General features: G+C 37.7%; 1 protein-coding gene across 1 annotated transcript in view; it reads left to right on the top strand.

Annotated features, from left to right (window-relative positions):
• TEX11 (testis expressed 11) overlaps nucleotides 1–21,876 on the top strand; it is a 363,344-nt gene that overhangs the window by 212,818 nt on the left and 128,650 nt on the right. Inside the window, exon 13 of the mRNA XM_058441322.1 lies at nucleotides 8,909–9,011. Within this exon, the coding sequence (XP_058297305.1) occupies nucleotides 8,909–9,011 (103 nt within the window). The remainder of the gene's footprint in view (nucleotides 1–8,908; nucleotides 9,012–21,876) is intronic.

Here is a 21,876-nt window from a genome sequence, read left to right as displayed (position 1 = left end):
GGAGCTGATCCTATTTGGCCATCTTGGCTCTATCCCTAATTTTTGTATTTTTAATACAGATGGGATTTTACCATGTTGGCCAGGCTGGTCTTGAACTCCTGACCTCAGATGATCCGCCCACCTTGGCCTCCCAAAATGTTGAGATTACAGGCGTGAGCCACCACGCCCAGCCTTTTATTGCTATTTTAGAGTATATAAAACAAAATTAACTGTAAAACAGCCTCAGACAAGTCCTTCAGGAAGTGTTCCAGAAGAAGGCATTATCATAGTAAGTGACAGTTCCATGCATGTTATTGTCCCTGAGGACTTTCCAGTGGGACAAGATGTGGAGGTGGAAGACAGTGATACTGATGATCCTGAGCCTGTGTAGGTCTAGGCTAATGTGTTTTCTCATGTCTAAGTTTTTAACAAAAAGTTTGAAAAGTCAAAAAAGATTTTGAAATGTTAAAAATCAAAAATCTTGTAGAATAAGGATATAAAAAGGAAATTTTTGTACAACTGTACAATGTTTGTATTTTAAGCTCGGTGTTATTACAAAATACTCAAAAAGTTTTTTAAATATTAAAAAGTTTATAAAGTTAAAAAATTACAGTAAACTCCATTATTGAAGAAAGAAAAATATCCTTTTATAAACTGAGTGTAGCCTAAGTATACAGTGTTTATAAAGTCTACAGTAGTATACAGTAATATCCTAGGCCTTCACATTCACTCACCACTCACTGACTTACCCAGAGCAACTTCCAGTCCTACAAGCTCCATTCATGTAAGTACCCTATACAGGTGTACCCTTTTTTATCTTTTATACCCTATATTTACTGTATTTTTTCTAGGTTTAGATATGTTTAGATATACAAATACTTACCATTAAAATTGCCTACAGTATTCAGTACAGTCACATGCTGTAGAGATTTGTAGCCTAGGAGCAATGGGCTATACCATATAGTCGTGTATAGTAGGCTATACCATCTAAGTTTGTGTAAGTACACTATGGTGTTTACACAAAGATGAAATTGCCTAATGGCACATTTCTCGGAATGTACCCCTGTTGTTAAGTGACACATGACTGTACCACATTTTGTTTATCCTTTCATCTATTCATTGGACACTTGGGTTGCTTTGACATTTTGGCTATTATGAATAAATACTTCTGTGAATATAGATATTACAAGTATCTTTTTGAGTTCCTGCTTTCAGTTTTTTTGAGTATTTACCTAATAATATAATCATTAGATCATATTGTAATTCTGTGTTTAACATTTTGAGCAATCATCATACTTTTTTCCACAATGGTTGTACCATTTTACATTCCCCCCAGTAATGCACAAGTGTTCCAATTTCTCCACATCCTGGTCAACACTTACTATTTTTAAGTTTTTTGATAAAAGCCATCCTAATGGGTTTGAAGTGTTCTCTTATTGTGTTTTTGATTTGCATTTCCCTAATGACCAGTGATGTTGAACATATTTTCATGTGCTTATTGGCCATTTGTGTATCTTCTTTAGAGAAACATCTATTGAAGTCCTTTGCCCATTTTTAATAGGGGTTTGTATTTTATAGTGGTTGAATTGTAGGAATTATTTATATATTTCAGATATTAACCCCTTACCAAAATATGATTAGCAAATATGTTTTCCCATTCTGTGGGTTGTCTTTTTCTTAGTGTCTTTTGAAGAACAGTAGATTTTTAAAAATTTTTGATGAGGCCCATTTGTCTGATTTTTCTTTTGTTGACTGTGCTTTGGGTGTCATATCCAAGAAGTCATTTCCAAATCCAATGTCATGAAGATTTTCGCATGTGTTTTCCTCTAAGACTTGTATAGTTTTAGCTCTTATGTTTACACCTTTAATCCATGTTGAGTTAATTTTTATGTGTGATATAAGTTAAAGATCCAGCTTCTTTCTTTTGCCTGTGGATATCCTGGTTTCCCAGCACCATTTGTTGAAAAGACTGTCCTTTTCCCATTGAATAGTTTGGGAACCCTTGTCAAAAACCATTTCACCATATATGTGAGGGTTTATTTCTGGGCTCTCTATTATATTCCATTGGTCTATATGTCAGTCCTTATCTCAGTACTATACTGTTTTGATTACTATATCTTCATAGCTAAGTCTTGAAATCAGGATCCCTTGAAACTTCATATGAATTTTAGGATGGGTTTTTGTATTTATGAAAAAAAAAATGCCCTTGGAATTGTCATGGGGATTACATTGAACCTGTACGTTGAACCTGTACATTGAACACTTTGGGTATCTTCATTTTTCAGTGTTTATCTTTTACTGTGGTAAAATATATATTATCTTCATTCCTTCTTCAAATTTTTTCTTCTTTTTGACTTTTAGTCTCTTTTGGCATTATTGGCTGTATTTATTTACTTTTGACTTTCTTCTTGTTAGTCTTCATTTCTGAAATGACTTCTTTTACTTCTAATATTTTCCTTAGCTCTACCACCTCATTTCTGAGTTTTTCTAATTATTACTATGGGTTTTTTTGTTTGTTTGTTTATTTGTTTATTTTGAGACTGAGTCTCACTCTGTCGCCCAGGCTGGAGAGCAGTGGTGCTGTCTCGGTTCACTGCAACCTCTGCCTCCCAGGTTCAAGCAATTCTCCTCCCTCAGCCTCCCGAGTAGCTGGGATTACAGGCACCCGCCATCATGCCCGGCTAATTTTTGTATTTTTGTAGAGACGAGGTTTCACCATGTTGGCCAGGCTGGCCAGGCGGAACTCCTGACCTCAGGTGATCCGCAGTCCTCAGCCTCCCAAAGTGCTGGGATTGCAGATGTGAGTCACGGCGCCCCGCCTCTAATTCTTATCTATGTTGATCTTTCATACCTTGTATCATTTTTAAATGTGTTTAGCTCATTTTGAAATAGTCGGTTATGATTTTGACCTGTTTTTTGAGCACATTTTTCTGACATGCTTTCATTTTCTGTGGGGATACTTTGCTGCTGCTGATGCTGCTGCTCCTTTTTTTTAATTTTTTTTTACAACTTTTTAGGGTATTTACCTTAAAGCTTTACTGTTTCTCATTTTGATGTGAAATTAGTTTTCCTTAACTTATAAAAAGGTAGACATTTAGAAAGTATTACTACTTCGCAGAGCTCCCTTTTTTGTTTTTGGTTTGGTTTGGTTTGTTAGTGTTTAAAAATAAGGCAGCTTTTATTCTGAGATTTCCTGGCTCTGCTTCTCTCTGTCTTTTGGTATACACCCACACTGTCCAATATGATAGCAGTGAGGCATGTGTGGCTATGTACATTTAAGTTTAAATTAATTAAAATTAAATAAAGTTATAAAAATTTATTTCTTCAGTTGCAGTAGCCACATTTCAAGTGCTAAATAGCCATGTGTGGCTAATGACTACTCTATTGAATAGCACAAATATAGAACATTTCCACCATCACAGAACTCTATTGGACAACACTGATCTATACTTTTTCTTTCATCTTTGTTGTCACTGTCCTGTTCAGTTTTTTATTGTACTCTCAGCAGTTTCTCCTTAGTGTGGAGCCTCTCAGAGGGGAGCTCTAGTGGGTAAGCTTTAAGGGTTCATAGGGCCTAGACTGCTATCGCTTCTTTAGTACATCTTTGATATGAGGTCCTTGCACTCACTCAATAATGGAGAAAGCAAATTATCTCCCAATTTCAACTGCTATTCTCCAGTTTCCCCATCATGCTATTCAGTTGATTTCTACAAGCCAGTTTTGGGGTCCTCCTTTTCTATATAGTCCATTAGATGCTTCCCTGTTACTTCCGTTTTTTTCTTCATCCTGTACAGATGCTGACATAATGCAGGTCTTGTAGCTGTTGTTGCTTTTTCTCCACCCACTTGGGTTTCTTAATGCCTGGGGATACTTTGTCACTCAGTTTTGTTATAAACGCTGTCTGTGGTTTTTGGGTTTTGCCATCTGCATGCTCAGTTGTTTTTCATGAGAATTCAGAGACATGTTACCTCTACCACATACTACCAGAATCATTTTATACAGGTTTTTTTTTCTTCCTACCTACATACCGACAGGGTCTCACTTTGTCACCTAGGCTGGAGTGCAGTGGTGTGAACACAGCTCACAGCATCCTCAACTTCCTGGGCTCAAGTAATCCTCCTATCTTAACCTCCTGAGTAGCTAGGACCACAGGCATGCACCATCATGCCTGGCTAATTTAAAAAATTTTTTTTGTTGAGACGGGAGTCTTACTATGTTGCCCAAGCTGGTCTCAAACTCCTGGACTCAGATGATCCTCTCACCTCAGCCTCCCAAAGTGCTGGGATCACAGGCATGATCCGCCATGCCCAGCCTCATATGGCATATATATATATATATATACATATATATATATATATATATATACACACACAGCTACCTTTGCTAAAGTCTCTTAATAATTGTAATAATTTGCTTATAAATTCTTCTGGGTTGTCTACATATTCAATTATACAAATTGACAATTGTGTTTCTTCTTTTTCAGTATGCTTTATATATTTCTTGTCTTATTTTGTCTAATAATTCATCTACTATGTTGAATTAAAGTGGTGTTTTGGATTTAAAAGGGAAAGCTACCATAAATTGCCATTAAGTATGATGTTTGCTTTAGGGTTTTTTTGTGTTGTTGTTGTATAGATACAGTATTAGTTTCCTAGGGATGCTATAACAAAGCACTACAAACTGGGTGGCTTAAAACAACAGAAATGTATACACTTATAGTTCTGGAGGCTGGAAGTCCAAAATCAAGGTGTCGATAAAGCTATGCTCTCTCTGAAGACTTTAGCAGAGGATTCTTCCTAGACTAGATTTGCTTAATGGTTAAGTAAATGGTCACTTTTGTAAATATTCTGTGTGTGCTTGAAAGAAATGTGTTTTCTGCAGTTTTTAGGCACTGTGTATGTACATATATGTACAGATGTTCCTTGACTTACGATGGGGTTATATCCCAATACATTTATCATAAGTTGAAAATATCATAAGGTGAAAATGCAGTTAATGCTGGCAAAATGGCAGGCATCTACAACTTATGGTGGTTTGACTTAATGATATTTTGATTTTATAATGATGTAAAGGCAATATACAGTTAGTAGAAACCACAACCCCATCATAAGTTGTAAGGAGCTCCCAGACTTAGATGTGGTTACATCCTGATAAACCCGTGGTAAAGTCAAAAAATCATAAGACAGAGACCACCTGTATACACACATGTATAAATTTAGATTAAGTTTGTTCATTTTGTTTGAATCTTCTGTATCAAAACTCATATTTTGTGTACTTACTCTATCGCTTACTGAGATGAGGCCCTGGAATTTCCCTTTATGGTTTGAATTGGTCTATTTATTTAATTTTATCATTTTTGCTTTATATATTTTAGGCCATACTACTTATACATACAAAATTAGTACTGTAATATATTTGTTTGTTGAAGTTTTATTGTTATGCAGTGATCTTCTTTATATCTAGTATTATTTTCTGCCTTAAAGTCATTTTTGTCTGATATTAATATATCCACACTTTGGTTAATATTTTCCAGATAGATCTTCTCTAATCCCTTTACTTTGAACTTTTAATACATTTATATTTTAGGTGTGCCACTTCTAAAGAACATGTAGTTACATATTTTTAATCCAGTCTGACCATTTTTGCTTTTTAACTAGGGCATTTCGTGTTTATACATTTAATACAATATTGGTATATCTGAGTTTAAATCTATAACTTACTTTATGCTTTCTATTTGTCATTTCTTTTTCTTTTTTTTTTTTTTTTTTTGTTGAGACAGAGTCTCACTCTATGCCCAGGCTGGAGTGCAGTGGTACAATCTCTGCTCACTGCAACCTCTGCCTCCCATGTTCAAGTGATTCCCATGCCTCAGCCTCCCAAGTAGCTGGGATCACAGATGTGTGCCACCACACTCAGCTAATTTTTATATTTTTAGTAGAGATGGGGTTTCACCATGTTGGCCAGGCTGGTCTCAAACTCCTGATCTCAGGGGATCCGCCTGCCTGAGCCTCCCAAAGTGTTGGGATTACAGGCGTGAGCCACCGTGCCCGGGTTCTATTTGTCATTTCTATCCTGTTTCTTTTTCTCTTCTCACTTGCCTTCTTTGGGATCAATGTTTCTAAATAATAGACTTTACCTGTTACAGCAGTTTTAGGTTTACAGAAAAATTGAGTAGGAAATATAGAGTGTTTTCATATACTCCCTCACCATTCTTCACATACTCAGTTTCCCCTGTCATTAACATCTCGCATTAGTGTGCTATATATGTTACAATTGATAAGCCAATATTGATTTGTTATTTTTAACTAAAGTCTGTAGTTTATATTAGGGTTTAGTCTTTGTGTTGTACATCATATGTGGTTTGATGAATGTATGAAAACGTGCCTACCATTATAATACCATACAGAATAGTTCAACCCCTTGTGGTTCACCTATTCATCCCTTCCTCCCTCTCACTGAACTAGTGTCAACCACTGATCTTTTTACTGTCTGCATAGTTTTGCCTTTTCCAGAATGTCACATAATTGGAATCGTGCAGTATGTAGCCTTTTCAAATAAGTTTCTTTCACTTAGCAATATGCATATAAGATTCCTTCATGTCCTTTTATGGGTTGGTAGTTCATTTTTTTTAGTGCTGAATAATATTCCACTATCTGGATATATTAGTTTATACACTCACCTATGGAAGAACATCTTGGTTGCTTCCAAATTTTGGCAGTTATGAATAAAGCTACTATAAATATCTTTATGTAGATTTTTGTGTAGACATAAAGTTTTGACACATTTGAATAAATACCAAAGGTGCAACTGCTGGATTGTATGGCAAGAGTATGTTTAGTTTTGTAGGAAACTGCCAAACTGTCTTCCAAGTTGGCTATACCATTTTTCATTCCCACCAGTGATGAATGAGAGTTCCTGTTGCACCGCATCCTTGCCAGCATTATATGTTGTTAAAGTGTTTTGAATTTTAGTTATTCTAATAGATGTGTAGTGGTATCTCATTGCTGTTTTAATTTGCAAAACCCTAATGACATAAGATGTTAAGCAGCTTTTCATATACTTATTTGCCATCTGTCTATTTTATTTAGTGAAGTGTTTCTTCAGGTCTTTTGCGCATTTTATACTTGGGTTGTTTATTTTCTTATTGTTGAGTTTGAAGAATTCTTCATACATGTTGAATACCAGTCCTTCATTAGATATGTGTTTTGCAAATATTTTTTCCCAATATGTGGCTTTTATCATTATTCTCTTAATAATGTCTTTCACAGAGCAGTTTTTAATTTTAATGAAGTTTAACTTACCAGTTTTTTCTTTCATAGATGTGGTTTTGGTGTTGTGCTAAAAAGTCATTGCCAAAGTTCACCTAAAATTTCTCCTATGTTATCTTCTAAAAGTTTTATGGTTTGGGGTTTTATATTTAGGTTATAATCCATTTTCAGTTAATTTTGTGAGAGGTTTATGGTCTGTGTCTAGCTCTACTTTTTTACATGTGGATGTCTAGTTGTTCCAGCATCATTTGTTAAAAATACTATTTTCATTTTTTTTTCATTCCAGTCTTCGCCTCCTACTAGTGTGAAAATTATTTACTGCTTCTGATCTTTTAGTGGCTATCCTGGAAAGTATACAATCCTTTTTTAACTGTCTTCCATGTTTGTAATCGCTCTGTGCTGCACTTTGGCTATTTTATTCTTTCAGCCCACTAATTTTCTCTTCACCTGTTTCTAATCTGCTATTAAACCTGTTTATTATGTTTTAATTTGGGTAATTGGGTTTTTCATTTCAAAAACTTCTTTGTTTCAGATCCCCAAGGTCACATTTTATGGTCTCTGTTTCCTACTAACTTCACTGATATGCAAAGTATTTAATAACTGGTATGGCAAGGTAATAATGAGATAGAATGGATACCATCTAGAAATAACCACTATAACTGTATTAATTTGTACCACTGTATCAACCCACATACATATATTTTGAACATACATTGTATTTCTTTAGACTTTGAAAACATAGGTGTTTTATAACCAGTTTTTCATAATTCTAGTATCTGCATCTTGAGGGTCTGCTTCTGCTATCTCTTGTTTCTGCTGTTTATGGTACCTTGTTTCCGAGTGTGCTTTGTTATTTTTGTAATGTGAACAATTCATGGTTCTTGAAAAATTATTTATGGAAATATTTCAAAGGCTGAGATAAGGTGCTTTCCCCCAGAGAAAATTTACATTTGCTTCTGTAGATGCTTGGGAGCTATCTAAACTAAATTCTCAGCTTTAGGTCTTTTAGCTTCCTGTGTAATGTAGTTTGGGTCAGTGAATACATGCGTCTCCTGGTATTACACCTCATGGATTGTTTCCCTTCACCCCATTGTGCTGCCTTCTATTCAGCACTAAGGTAACTTTATTTGCAGTTTTCCAGGGATGTGGGTAGGAGTGGGTTTACTTTTGGCTTGTCCCTAGTCTAGGAGTGTGATCCCTTGGAACTTGATGTCTGTTCCCCTGACCTAGTGATGTCCCTCAAAACTGAAGTTAACATTTGCTTGCATTTGCAAATGCTTACCAGATAAAAGCGACTTTACTTTTCTGTTTACCTCTCTGAGACCTCAGCTTTCCTTAGATTTTGCCTTGGTAATTCTTTTACTATCTTGTCAGTTGCTCTTTTGTTCTTTCTGGAAAAAAATTAATATATCATCCGACATTTTTGGTTGTTTTCAGCAGGAGGGTTGGTCTGACATATCTAACTTACTCTATTTCCAGAAGTATAACTCACTGTTACGTTAGCATTCTAGAAGAGCACTTCTGCAAATATTTTTCTTAGATTCATATATTTTCATTGTGAGTATCCCTCAGCCATTTTGACTACCTTAATGATATTAGTAAAATATGGTAAGTCCTTCCTTGTAGATTTTATTGAAAGGAACCAATGTTTTTCTTTCCAGGCCAAAGAGGCAGTGGCGGAAGCTGAACGACATGACCCTAGAAATGTTTTCACTCAATTTTATATATTCAAGATTGCAGTCATAGAGGGCAACTCTGAAAGAGGTATAAATTTTATTTGTCACTTATATTTGACTATTAACACAAAGAATAAATAATCCTCTTCAACCACAATGGGAAAAAAACATTGTTTTTAAGACAGTAGAATTGAATATATGTTCTGTCTTTCCTATGTAAAGATGATACAACAATGCAAAAAGAAACCGTGGAAGTTTATATAAAAGTAAAAGAACAGTGGTTACCTATTGAGGGAATAGGAACTGGGCAAATGCGGGACAAGAATTAGGAGAAAGTCTTATCACTATGTACTTTTTTATACTTTTATTTAAACCAACCTATTCAAAAATTAAATTTAAAAAGCTGTGTGTGGGTGAGATTATACTAAAAACCCATATCAGTTAAGAATTGTCTTCAAAAAATGAAAGTTGGGGTACCTTTTGATTATTTTCACTTATTTGGGAGGTGATTGGTGAGAGATTTGGCCTTGAAATGGAGTTTCTCTCCACAGAGTGGACAGTCTTGGAATTTCACACATGACCCTCATCCCATTAATGTTGAGGCCTTTCCATTAAGTTAAGCATAGTTTCCTAGCTGGTGTGTCTGCATAGGCACATATATGTTGAATTGGTTATAGATATGCCTTTGCTCAGATATTAATGCCTTCAGCCCTCAGGTAGCGAATTAATCCTGAAGGAGTCTGAGCTCCAGACTGGTTGCCATTTGTTTGGCAGAAGTTAAGAAACTTAAATTAATGGATCCAAACAAAATGTATACGAATCCAATTAAGCAACTGTTTATGGACACCTACTAGGTACAGGGGACTCTATTATTCACTCCATAAGAAAAAAGATCATTTATTTTACATTAAAAAAGAGATGTTCCAGAATAGTAAAGTATACCTGTATAATAATTAAGGAATAGTAAATTAGAGGTTAATATTGCTGTCATGTTCATCATCAAAGTTTTCATTAGAGACTTTTAGGCATTTGTTTTACTTGAAATACTGTGTTTAAGGGTAAAATAACTTGAAGCTTTTTGCCAGTAAAAATGGTAAAAATATTAGTAAATTTCATTTAAATCTTTTGTTTTAACATTATTTTTTAAAAATTATTTTACTTTTTAGATACAACATCAGATCAACCCTTTTATTTCTTCTCCAGTTGTCTGTGACCATTTTTTAAAAGTCATGTATACTGAAGATACATATAATAAATTTACTCTTGCTAGTGTATGGTCCTATGAGGTTTATATATGTTAAAAATTCTGAGTTTTGATAAGTGCATACAGTCATATAACTACCACCACAATGTAGAAAAAAAATACCTCAGGGCCCTTTACTGTTACTGCTTCTCGCCACTTTCAGCCCTGGAAATCAGTGATCTCTTCTATCTCTATAGTTTTGTCTTTTCCAGAATGTCATATAAATGAAATCATATAGTATGAATCTTTTTGAGCTTCTTTCACTTAATGCATTTGAAACTCACCCATATTGTGTTTATCCACAGTTTGTTCTTTTTTATTGCTATGTGGCATTCCACAGCATGGAAATACCACAGTATGGAAAAATTCATTCACCAGTTGAAGGATATTTGAATGGTTTTCAGGGTTTTTTTTCACCTCTGAGACAAGTTCAAAGTTTTCAGTTTTGACAATTGTGAATAAACATGCTGTAAAACATCTCTTTACATATTTTCTGTGATAATAATATTGTTTTTTTGAGGTGGGGTCTCGCTGTGTCACCCAGGCTGGAGTGCAGTGGCATGATCTAAGCTCACTGCAATCTCCACCTCCCAGGTTCAAGCGATTCTCCTGCCTCAGTCTCCTGAGTAGCTGGGACTACAGGTGTGCACCACCACGCCCAGTTAATTTGATGATAATATTTTACTTCTGTAGGGTAAATACCTAGGAGTGGGATTGTGGACTTATATGGTAAATACATGTTTAACTTTATTAGAAACTGCAAAATTGTTTTCTAAAGCGACTATACAATTTCACCTGTGAACCAGCTGTGTTTAAGAGTTCTAGCTGATCTACATCCTCATCAGCACTTGAAATTGTCCACTTAAAAAAATTTAGCCATTCTGGGAGATTATTAAAAAGTCAAGAAACAACAGATGCTGGTGAGGCTGTAGAGAAATAGGAATGCTTTTACACTGTTGGTGGGAATGTAAATTAGTTCAATCATACTGGAAGACAGCGTGGTGATTCTTCAAGGATCTAGAACCGGAAATACTATTTGACCCAGCAATCCCATTACTGGGTATATACTCAAAGGAATATAAATCATTCTATTATAAAGATATATGTACACATATGTTCATTGCAGCACTTTTCACAATAGCAAAGACATGGAACCAACCCAAATGCCCATCAATGATTGACTGGATAAAGAAAATGTGGTACATATACACCATGGAATACTATGAAGCCATAAAAAGGAATAAGATCATGTCTTTTGCAGGGACATAGATGAAGCTGGAAGCCATCAACCTCAGCAAACTAATGCAGGAACCAAAAACCAAACACCACATGTTCTCACTCATAAGTGGGAGATGAACAATGAGAACACGTGGACACAGGAAGGGGAACAACACACACTGGGGCCTGTTGGGGGCGGGGAGGGGAGGGACAACATCAGGACAAATAGCTAATGCATGTGAGGCTTAAAACCTAGGTGATGGGTTGATAGGTGCATCAAACCACCATGACACACGTATGCCTATGTAATAAAACTGCACTTTCTGCACATGTGTCCTAGAACTTAAATTTAAAACAATAAAAAAGAACAAAAATTTAGCTATTCTGATAGTGGGTAGTAGTGTTTTACTGTGGCATTAGCATTTCCCTAATGTTTAATATTTTATATCCATGTATTTTTTTGGTTGAGTGTTTGTACAAATCTTTTTCCCAGTTTAAGATAGGGTACTTTGTTTTATTATTACTGATTTTTGACGGTTCTTTATATATTCTGGATACAAGTTGTCTTTTTTAAAAACTTATTTTTTTAATTGGCAAATAAAAATTATGTATATATTGATCATGAACAACATGGTGGGTTTGCTTTATTTATTTATTTATTTATTATTATACTTTCAGTTTTGGCATACATGTGCACAACGTGCAGGTTTGTTACATATGTATACATGTGCCATGTTGATGTGCTGCACCCATTAACTCGTCATTTACATTAGGTATATCTCCTAATGCTATCCCTCCCCAGTCCCCCATTCCACAACAGGCCCTGGGATGTGATGTTCCCCTTCCTGTGTCCAGGTGTTCTCATTGTTCAATTCCCACCTATGAGTGAGAACATGCGGTGTTTGGTTTTTTGTCCTTACGATAGTTTGATGAGAATGATGGTTTCCAGCTTCATCCATGTCCCTACAAAGGACATGAGCTCATCATTTTTTATGGCTGCATAGTATTCCATGGTGTATATGTGCCACATTTACTTAATCCAGTCTATCATTGATGGACATTTGGGTTGGTTCCAAGTCTTTACTATTGTGAATAGTGCCACAATAAGCATACGTGTGCATGTGTCTTTATAGCAGCATGATTTGTACTTCTTTGAGTATATACCCAGTAATGGGATGGCTGGGTCAAATGGTATTTCTAGTTCTAGATCCCTGAGTAATCGCCACACTGACTTCCCCAATGGTTGAACTAGTTTACAGTCCCGCCAACAATGTAAAAGTGTTCCTATTTCTCCACATCCTCTCCAGCAACAACATGGTGTTTTAAAGATATGTATACATTGTGGAATGGCTAAATCAAGCTAATTAACATATACATTACCTCTCATCCTTTTTTTTTTCTTTTTTGAAGCAAGGTCTTACTCTGTCACCCAAGTGGAAGTGCAGTGGAATGATCACGGCTCATTGCAGCCTTGACTTCCCAGGCTCAAGTGATCCTCCACCTCCATCTGTAGAGATGGAGTCTCACTATGTTGCCCAGGCTGGCCTCAAACTCCTGGGCTCAAGCAATCCTCCTGCTTCAGCCTCCCAAAGTGCTAGGATTACAGGCCTGAGCCATCACACCCAACCCTACCTCACATACGTAGCATTTTTTGTGGTGAGAACACTTAAACTCTCAGTGATTTTTAAGAATAGAATACATTGTTACGATCTATAGTCACCATGTTGTACAATAGATCTCTTGAACTTGTTCCTTCTACTCAACTGAAATTCTGTATTCTTTCACCATCTCCCTAATCTCCCCTACTCCTTAATCCCTGGTAACCACCATTCTACTTTGCTTCTATGAACATTCTATTCTGCTTCTATGAGGTCAACTTCTTTAGATTTCACATATGAGATCATGTGGTATTTATTTTTTGTGCCTGGCTTATTTCATTTAATATAATGTCTTTGAGGTTCGTACTTTTTTTCATAAATGACAGGATTTTCTCCTTTTATTGAGGCTGAATAGTATTCCATTGTCTATATATACACCACATTTTCTTTATCCACTTATCCACTGATGAACAGTTAAGTTGATTCCATACCGTGGCTATTGTGAATAATGCTGCAGTGAATATGGGAGTGCAGACATCTCTTTGACATATTGATTTCACTTTTATTTGATATTCTACCACGTAGTGGGACTGCTGGATCATATGGTAGTTCTACTTTAATTTTTCGAGGAACCTCCGTACTGCTTTCCATAATGGCTATACTAATTTACATTCCCACCTACAATATGCAAGGGTTCCCTATTCTCCACATCCTTGCCAGCACTTGTTATCTTTTGTCTTTTTTATAATAGCCATTCTAGCAGATGTGGGGTGATGTTATCATTGTGGTTTTAATTTGCATTTCTCTGATGAGTAGTGATGTTAGACATTTTTTCATATACTTGTGGACCACTTGCTCATCTCCTTTTGAGAAATGTCTTTTCAGGTCATTTGCCCATTTTAAAATCAGGTTACTTGTTTCCTTCCTATTGAATTGTTTGAGTTTCTTATATATTTTGGATGTTAACCCCTTCTCAAATGCCTGGTTTGTAAATATATTCTCCCATTCCATACATTGTGTCTTCACTCTGTTGACGGTTTCTTTTGCTGTGTAGAAGCTTTTTAGTTTGATGTAATCCCATGTGTCTACTTTTGCATTTACCAATGTCATGGAGCTTTTCCTCTATGTTTTCTTTTAGTAGTTCTACAGTTTCATGTCTTATGTTTAAATCTTTAATCTATTTTGAATAGCTTTTTATATATTGTGAGAAAAGGGTCAAATTTTATTCTTCTGCATGTGGGTATCCAGTTTTACCAACACTATTTGTTAAAGAAACTGTCATTTTCTCATTGTGTGTTCTTGACACCTTTATTGAAAACCAATTGACTGTAAATGTGTGGATTTATTTCTGGGCTCTCTCTTTCCTTCCATTGGCCTATGTATCTGGTTTTCTGCCAATACCATGCTGTTTTGGTTAGTATAGCTTTGTAGTTTATTTTGACTTCAGGTAGTATGGTGCCTTCAGCTTTGTTATTTTTGCTCAAGATTGCTGTAGCTAGTCAGGGTCTTTTTGCTTCCATGGAAACTTCAGTATTTTTTTTTTATTTCTGGGAAAAAATGTCACTGGAATTTTAATAGGGATTGCATTGAATCTGTAGATTGCCTTGGGTAGTATGGACATTTAACAATATTTTTCCAATCCGTGAACATGGGATATCTTTCCATTTCTTTGTGTTTTCTTCACTTTCTTTCATCAGTGTTTTATAATTTTTAGTGTACATGTCTTTCACTTCAACATTAAATTTGCTCCCAAATATTTTTGTAGCTATTGTAAATGGAATCATGTTCTTGATATTTTTTTCAGATAGTTTATTGTTAGTATGTAGAAATGCTACTACTTTGTGTATGTTGATTTTGTATCTTGCTACTTCATTGAATTCACTTATTGGTTCTAGTTTTTTTTTCATTGCATCTGTAAGATTTTCTATATATAAGATCATGTTATTTACAAGCAGAAAATTTAACTTCTTCCTTTCCAACTTAGATTTTTCTCATGCCTAATTACTCTGACTAGGACTTCCAGTAGTATGTTGAATAGAAGTAGTGAGAGTGGGCATCCATGTCTTCTTCCTTATTTTAGAGGAAACGCTCCCAACTTTTCACCATTGAGTGTGATGTTATTTGTCCATTGGTCATATATGGCCTTTATTGTGTTTTTTTTAAAATCATGAAATGATGTTGAATTTTGTGAAATGATTTCCATTTTTTGGAAGAATTTGAGAAGGATTGGTATTAATTCTTTAAACGTTTGGTAGGAGCAGTGACGCCATCAGATCCTGAGCTTTTCTTAGATGGAAGGTTTTTTGTTATTCATTTAATCTCCTTATTCATTATTTGTTCACATTTTCTATTTCATTATGATTCAGTCTGGGTTTTATATGTCTAGGACTTTATCTTTCTTCTAGATTATCTAATTTCTTGGTGTATAATTGTTCATAGTAGTCTCATGATTTTTTATGTTTCTGTGGTATCAGCTGTAATGTCTTCTCTTTCATTTCTTGTTTTATTTATTTGAGCCTTATCTTTTTTCTTAGTCTAAATAAAAGTTTGTCAATTTTGTTTATCTTTTTTTTTTTTTTTGAGACAGTTGCTCTGTTTCCCAGGCTGGAATGCAGTGGCGCCATCTCGGCTCACTGCAACCTCCACCTCCCAGGTTCAAGCAGTTCTTCTGCCGCAGCCTCCTGAGTAGCTGGGACTACAGGCCCATGCCACCATGCCCAGATAATTTTTTGCATTTTTAGCAGAGATGGAGTTTCACTACATTGGCCAGGCTGGTCTCAAAATTCTGACCTCAAGTGATCCACCCACATTAGCCTCCCATAGTGCTGGGATTACAGGTGTGAGCCACCATACCTGGTGGTTTTGTTTATCTTTTCAAAAAAACTGTTAGTTTCTAGTAAGACAAGTCTGGGTGGCAATGAACTCCCTCAGCTTTTGTTTGTCTGGTAAAGTCTTTATCTCTCCTTCATTTCTGAAGGATAGCTTTACTGGGTAAAGTATTAATTGGCAGGATTTTTTCTCTTTGGCACTTTGAATATATCTTCCCACTCTTTCGTGGCTTATGTTTGTGAAGAGCACTGCTAGCTTTATTGGAACTCCTTTATATGTGATATGCTGCTTTTCTATTGCTACTTTCAGGATCCTCTCTTTTATGATGATTTTTGACAGTTTGATTATAATATGTCTTGGTGTTGTCTTGTTTGGATTGTATCTTATTGGAGACCGATGACCTTCCTGTACCTGTATATTTATCTTTCCCCAGGTTCGGAAAGTTTTCTGTTGCTATTGATTGAAATGTGTTTTCCAGACCTTCATATCTCTTTTCTTCTTCTTGAACTCCTATAATTCAGATATTTGCCCTTTTGTTGCTGTCCCATAAGTCCCTAAGCTTTTTTTTTAATGAGGAAGATCTTTTTTTAATGTTATTATTTTTTTATTTCCAGCTTGTAAGTTCAGGGGTACATGTGCAGGATGTGCAAGTTTGTTACATAGGTAAACGTGTGCCATGGTGGTTTGCTGCATAAATCATCCCATCACCTAGGTTTTAAGTCCAGCATCCACTAGCTGTTCTTCCTGATGCTCTCCCTCCTCCCAGCCCCCACCCTCCAGCAGGCCCCAGTATGTATTGCTAACCCCCATGTGTCCATGTGTTCTCATCATTCAGCTTCCACTTATAAGTGAGAACATGCAGTGTTTGGTTTTCTGTTCCTGCAATAGTTTGCTGAGGATAATGGCTTCCAGCTCCATCTATGTCCCTGCAAAGGACGTGGTCTCGTTCCTTTGTATGGCTGCATAGTATTCCATGGTGTATATGTACCACATTTTCTTTATTCAGTCTATCATTGATGGGCATAAGTTGATTATATGTCTTTGCTATTGTGAATAGTGCTACAATGAACATATGTGTGCATTATCTTTATAACAGAATGATTTATATTCCTTTGGGTATATACCCAGTAATGGGATTGCCAGGTCATATGGTATTTCTGCCTGTAGGTCTTCGAGGAATCACCATACTGTCTTCCACAATGGTTGAACTACTAATTTACATTCCCACCAACAGTGTAAAAGCATTCCTTTTTCTCTACACACAACCTTGCCAGCATCTGTTGTTTTTTGACTTTTTAATAATAGTCATTCTGACTGGTGTGAGATGGTATCTCATTGTGGTTTTGATTTGCATTTCCCTAATGATCAGTGATGTTGAGCTATTTTTCATATGTTTGTTGGCCATGTGTATGTCTTCTTTTGAGAAGTGTCTGTTCATGTCCTTTGCCCACTTTTTAGTGGGTTTTCTTTTTTTTTAATTTGCTGAAGTTCCTTGTAGATGCTGGATATTAGGCCTTTGTCAGATGGATAGATTGTAAAAATTTTCTCCCATTCTATAATTTATTTGTTCATTCTGATGATGGTTTCTTCTGCTGTGCAGCAGCTCTTTAGTCTGGGAAGGCACTTTATTGGCCTATCAAGGAACTATGGGTAGGCTGTTTTGCATGGTTCACATGTGGGCTGACTCCTGGAGTCCTTTGGCAGCCTGGCCTTTTTCCTGGATTAGCAGCTGGGTGGGCCTGGATGCCTAGGTCCATGGGGTTGGATCTGGAGCCTATATCCACTGAGGTGGACTTCTTGATTGGGTCTGAAGGATTGGGCTTGGAGCCTGTATCCAATGGGGCTGGCCTGAAGTTTAGGTCCCCATTGGCTGACCAAACACTAAAGTGGGCCTTGAGTCTGAATCTGCAATAGCCAGCCAGGTGGGAATGGGCCTTGTGCCTGGGTCCCCTGGAGCCTGAGTCTGTAGGGGTTGGCCTGGCACTGGGGTGGGTCTCAAGCCTGAGGACTAGGGCAGGCCTCAGTCCTAGGTCAATGGGTGCTGGCCTGGAACCTCGGTTTGTAGGGGTGGTTTTGGAGCCTCAGTCCATGGGGGCTAGCCTGGCAGCTGGGTCTACTGGGATGGTACTAGACCCTTGGCCTACTGCAGCAGGCCTGGACCCTGGGTCTACTGGAGCTTGGGGCCACTGAGACAGTCCTAGAGCCTGGAGCTGGCCTGGAGTTGGGGCAGATGTGGAGCCTCGGGCCACAAGGACTGGCCTGAAGCCTGAGATTGTGGGTACTAAATTGCTATTTGGAGACACACTGGCTGGCCTAGAGTGTGGGGCTCTGGGCACCTGCCTGGGGCCTGGGTCTGTGGGGGCCAGCCTAGAGGATGGGTGTGTGTGTGCTATCCTGGAGGCTAGGTCTGTGAGATCTGACCTGGGTCCTGGAGCTGCGGGAGCTGTCCTGGAACCTGGCTGCATAGGGGAAGTGCTGAGGCCTTGATCCATGGGGGCCAGCCCATCCCTAGGGTTTATTTAAATTGTCTTGGACCCTTGGTCTTTTAATGGGTATTAAAAGTCTGCTGGAGCAGACTTGGACCCTGGCTCCACTGGAGTGTGGAGTGACATAAGCAGGCGTGAAGGCTGTGTTCATGAGTGCCAGCCTCGTACCTATGGCCAGGGGTACAGATCTGGCATTGGGGCAGGCCTGTAGCCTGGGGCTTTGTGGGCTGACCTAGCTCTGAGGTGGTCTGAAAACCTGGGGTATGCCTGGATCCTGGGGCTGCAGGGGCTGGCCTGGCACTGAGTAGGCCTGGATCCTATATCTACAAGGAGCAGCCTAGAGGCTGGGTCCATGGGTGCTGACCTGATGACTAGGGCTATGGGGCTGGTCTAGTGCTGAGGCAGACCTGAAGCCTGGGCTATGGGGGATCCAGCTTCATACTGGCAGCAGTCTGGTGCCTGGAAATACTGATGTCAGCCTCGTCCTAGGGATGGAGCCTGCATCTAAAGCCTGAGTCTGTTAGGACTGCTATGAGACAGGCCCAAAGCCTGGGACTAATGGGTCTGGTCCAGCACTGGAGCCAGTCTGGAGCCTGAATCCACTGGGGTTGGCCTGGTGATGTGGCAGTCCTAGAGACCAAGTCCTTCGGGCAGGTCTGGAGCCTGGGTCTGCAGGATATGACCTGGAGTCGGGGGCCATGGGGGCCTGCCCAGTGATGAGTTTTACTGCCGCCAGCCCATTGTTGTGGTCTGAGGTAAATTCCAGTAATCACTTTCCTCTTCTTCCCCTAAGTGGAGGATATCTGTCTTCATGCTCTATGGCCTGGGGTTGGGGGAGGGGTGACATGGGTATTAAAAAGTTGTTGTTCCTACACTCTTCAATGCATCTTTTCTATTTCTGTGCTACAGCCAGGTGCTGCAATCTCTCACCTAGTTTTCTTAGCTTTTGTGGAGGTATTCCATGTGTGGATAGTTGTTCAAATTGATGTTCTTGTGGGGAATGAGCGCTGGAAAGTCCTGTTCCACCATCTTGTTGATGTTCAGTGGACACAAGCTCTTTATCAGACATGTATTTTGCAAATTTTTTCTTTTTATTAAACACTGTCTTTCATGAACAGAAGTTTTAAATTTTGACATACTCCTATTTATTTTTCTTCTTTTATGGATTGTGCTTTTGGCATTGTAGTTGAGGAATCTTTGCCTAGTTCAAGGTGACAGAAAATGTCTCATGTTTTCTTCAAGAAATTTTACAGTTTTAGGTTTACATTTATGTCTGTGAACCCTTTTTAGTTAATTTTTGTATTTGGTTCAAGGTATGGATTGAAATTTTTTTTTTTGCACATGGCTATCCAATTGTTCCAGCATCATTTGTTTAACAAACTATTCTTTCTCTATTGAATGCCTTTGTGCCTTTATCAGAAATTAGTTGTCATATATGTGTGGATCTCTTTCTGGACTCTATTACATTCCATTCTTCTGCTCATCCATCCTTACACTAATCCCATACTGTCTTTCTCACTGTAGCTATGCAATAAATTTGAAGTCAATTTTATTATTTTTTTCTATAATAATAATAATTATTATTATTATACTTTAAGTTTTAGGGTACATGTGCACAATGTGCAGGTTTCTTACATATGTATCCATGTGCCATGTTGGTTTGCTGCACCCATTAACTCGTCATTTAGCATTAGGTATATCTCCTAATGATGTCCCTCCCCCCTCCCCCCACCCCACAACAGTCCCCAGAGTGTGATGTTCCCCTTCCTGTGTCCATGAGTTCTCATTGTTCAATTCCCACCTATGAGTGAGAACATGCAGTGTTTGGTTTTTTGTCCTTGCAATAGTTTCCTGAGAGTGATGGTTTCCAGTTTCATCCATGTCCCTACAAAGGACATGAACTCATCATTTTTTATGGCTGCATAGTATTCCACGGTATATATGTGCCACATTTTCTTAATCCAGTCTATTGTTGTTGGACATTTGGGTTGCTTCCAAGACTTTGCTATTGGGAATAGTGCCGCAACAAACATACGTGTGCATGTGTCTTTATAGCAGCATGATTTATAGTCCTTTGGGTATATACCCAGTAATGGAATGGCTGGGTCAAATGGTATTTCTAGTTCTAGATCCCTGAGGAATTGCCACACTGACTTCCCCAATGGTTGAACTAGTTTACAGTCCCACCAACAGTGTAAAAGTGTTCCTATTTCTCCACATCCTCTCCAGCACCTGTTGTTTCCTGACTTTTTAATGATGGCCTTCTAACTGGTGGGAGATGGTATCTCATTGTGGTTTTGAATTGTATTTCTCTGATGGCCAGTGATGATGAGCATTTTTTCATGTGTTTTTTGGCTGCATAAATGTCTTCTTTTGAGAAGTGTCTGTTCATGTCCTTTGCCCACTTTTTGATGGGGTTGTTTGTTTTTTTCTTGTAAATTTGTATGAGTTCATTGTAGATTCTGGATATTAGCCCTTTGTCAGATGAGTAGGTTGCAAAAATTTTCTCCCATTCTGTAGGTTGCCTGTTCACTCTGATGGTAGTTTCTTTTGCTGTGCAGAAGCTCTTTAGTTTAATTAGATCCCACTTGTCAATTTTGGCTTTTGTTGCCATTGCTTTTGGTGTTTTAGACATGAAGTCCTTGCCCACGCCTACATCCTGAATGGTATTGCCTAGGTTTTCTTCTAGGGTTTTTATGGTTTTAGGTCTAACATGTAAGTCTTTAATCCATCTTGAATTAATCTTTCTATAAGGTGTAAGGAAGGGATCCAGTTTCAGCTTTCTATATATGGCTAGCCAGTTTTCCCAGCACCATTTATTAAATAGGGAATCCTTTCTCCATTGCTTGTTTTTGTCAGGTTTGTCAAAGATCAGACAGTTGTAGATATGCGACATTATTTCTGAGGGCTCTGTTCTGTTCCATTGATCTATGTCTCTCTTGTGGTACCAGTACCATGCTGTTTTGGTTACTGTAGCCTTGTAGTATAGTTTGAAGTCAGGTAGCGTGATGCCTCCAGCTTTGTTCTTTTGGCTTAGGATTGACTTGGCGATGCGGGCTCTTTTTTGGTTCCATATGAACTTTAAAGTAGTTTTTTCCAATTCTGTGAAGAAAGTCATTGGTAGCTTGATGGGGATGGCATTGAATCTATAAATTACCTTGGGCAGTATGGCCATTTTCACGATATTGATTCTTCCAACCCATGAGCATGGAATGTTCTTCCATTTGTTTGTATCCTCTTTGATTTCATTGAGCAGTGGTTTGTAGTTCTCCTTGAAGAGGTCCTTCACATCCCTTGTAAGTTGGATTCCTAGGTATTTTATTCTCTTTGAAGCAATTGTGAATGGGAGTTCACTCATGATTTGGCTGTCTGTTTGTCTGTGATTGGTGTACAAGAATGCTTGTGATTTTTGTACATTAATTTTGTATCCTGAGACTTTGCTGAAGTTGCTAATCAGCTTAAGGAGATTTTGGGCTGAGACGATGGGGTTTTCTAGATATACAATCATGTCATCTGCAAACAGGGACAATTTGACTTCCTCTTTTCCTAATTGAATACCCTTTATTTCCTTCTCCTGCC

This window comes from Hylobates moloch, unplaced genomic scaffold (genome assembly GCF_009828535.3).
Source record: "Hylobates moloch isolate HMO894 unplaced genomic scaffold, HMol_V3 SCAFFOLD_7, whole genome shotgun sequence".
Classification (NCBI taxonomy): Eukaryota; Metazoa; Chordata; class Mammalia; order Primates; family Hylobatidae; genus Hylobates; species Hylobates moloch.
The sequence above is the reverse complement of the archived record's forward strand: the minus strand, read 5'-3'. Positions and strand labels throughout refer to the sequence as shown.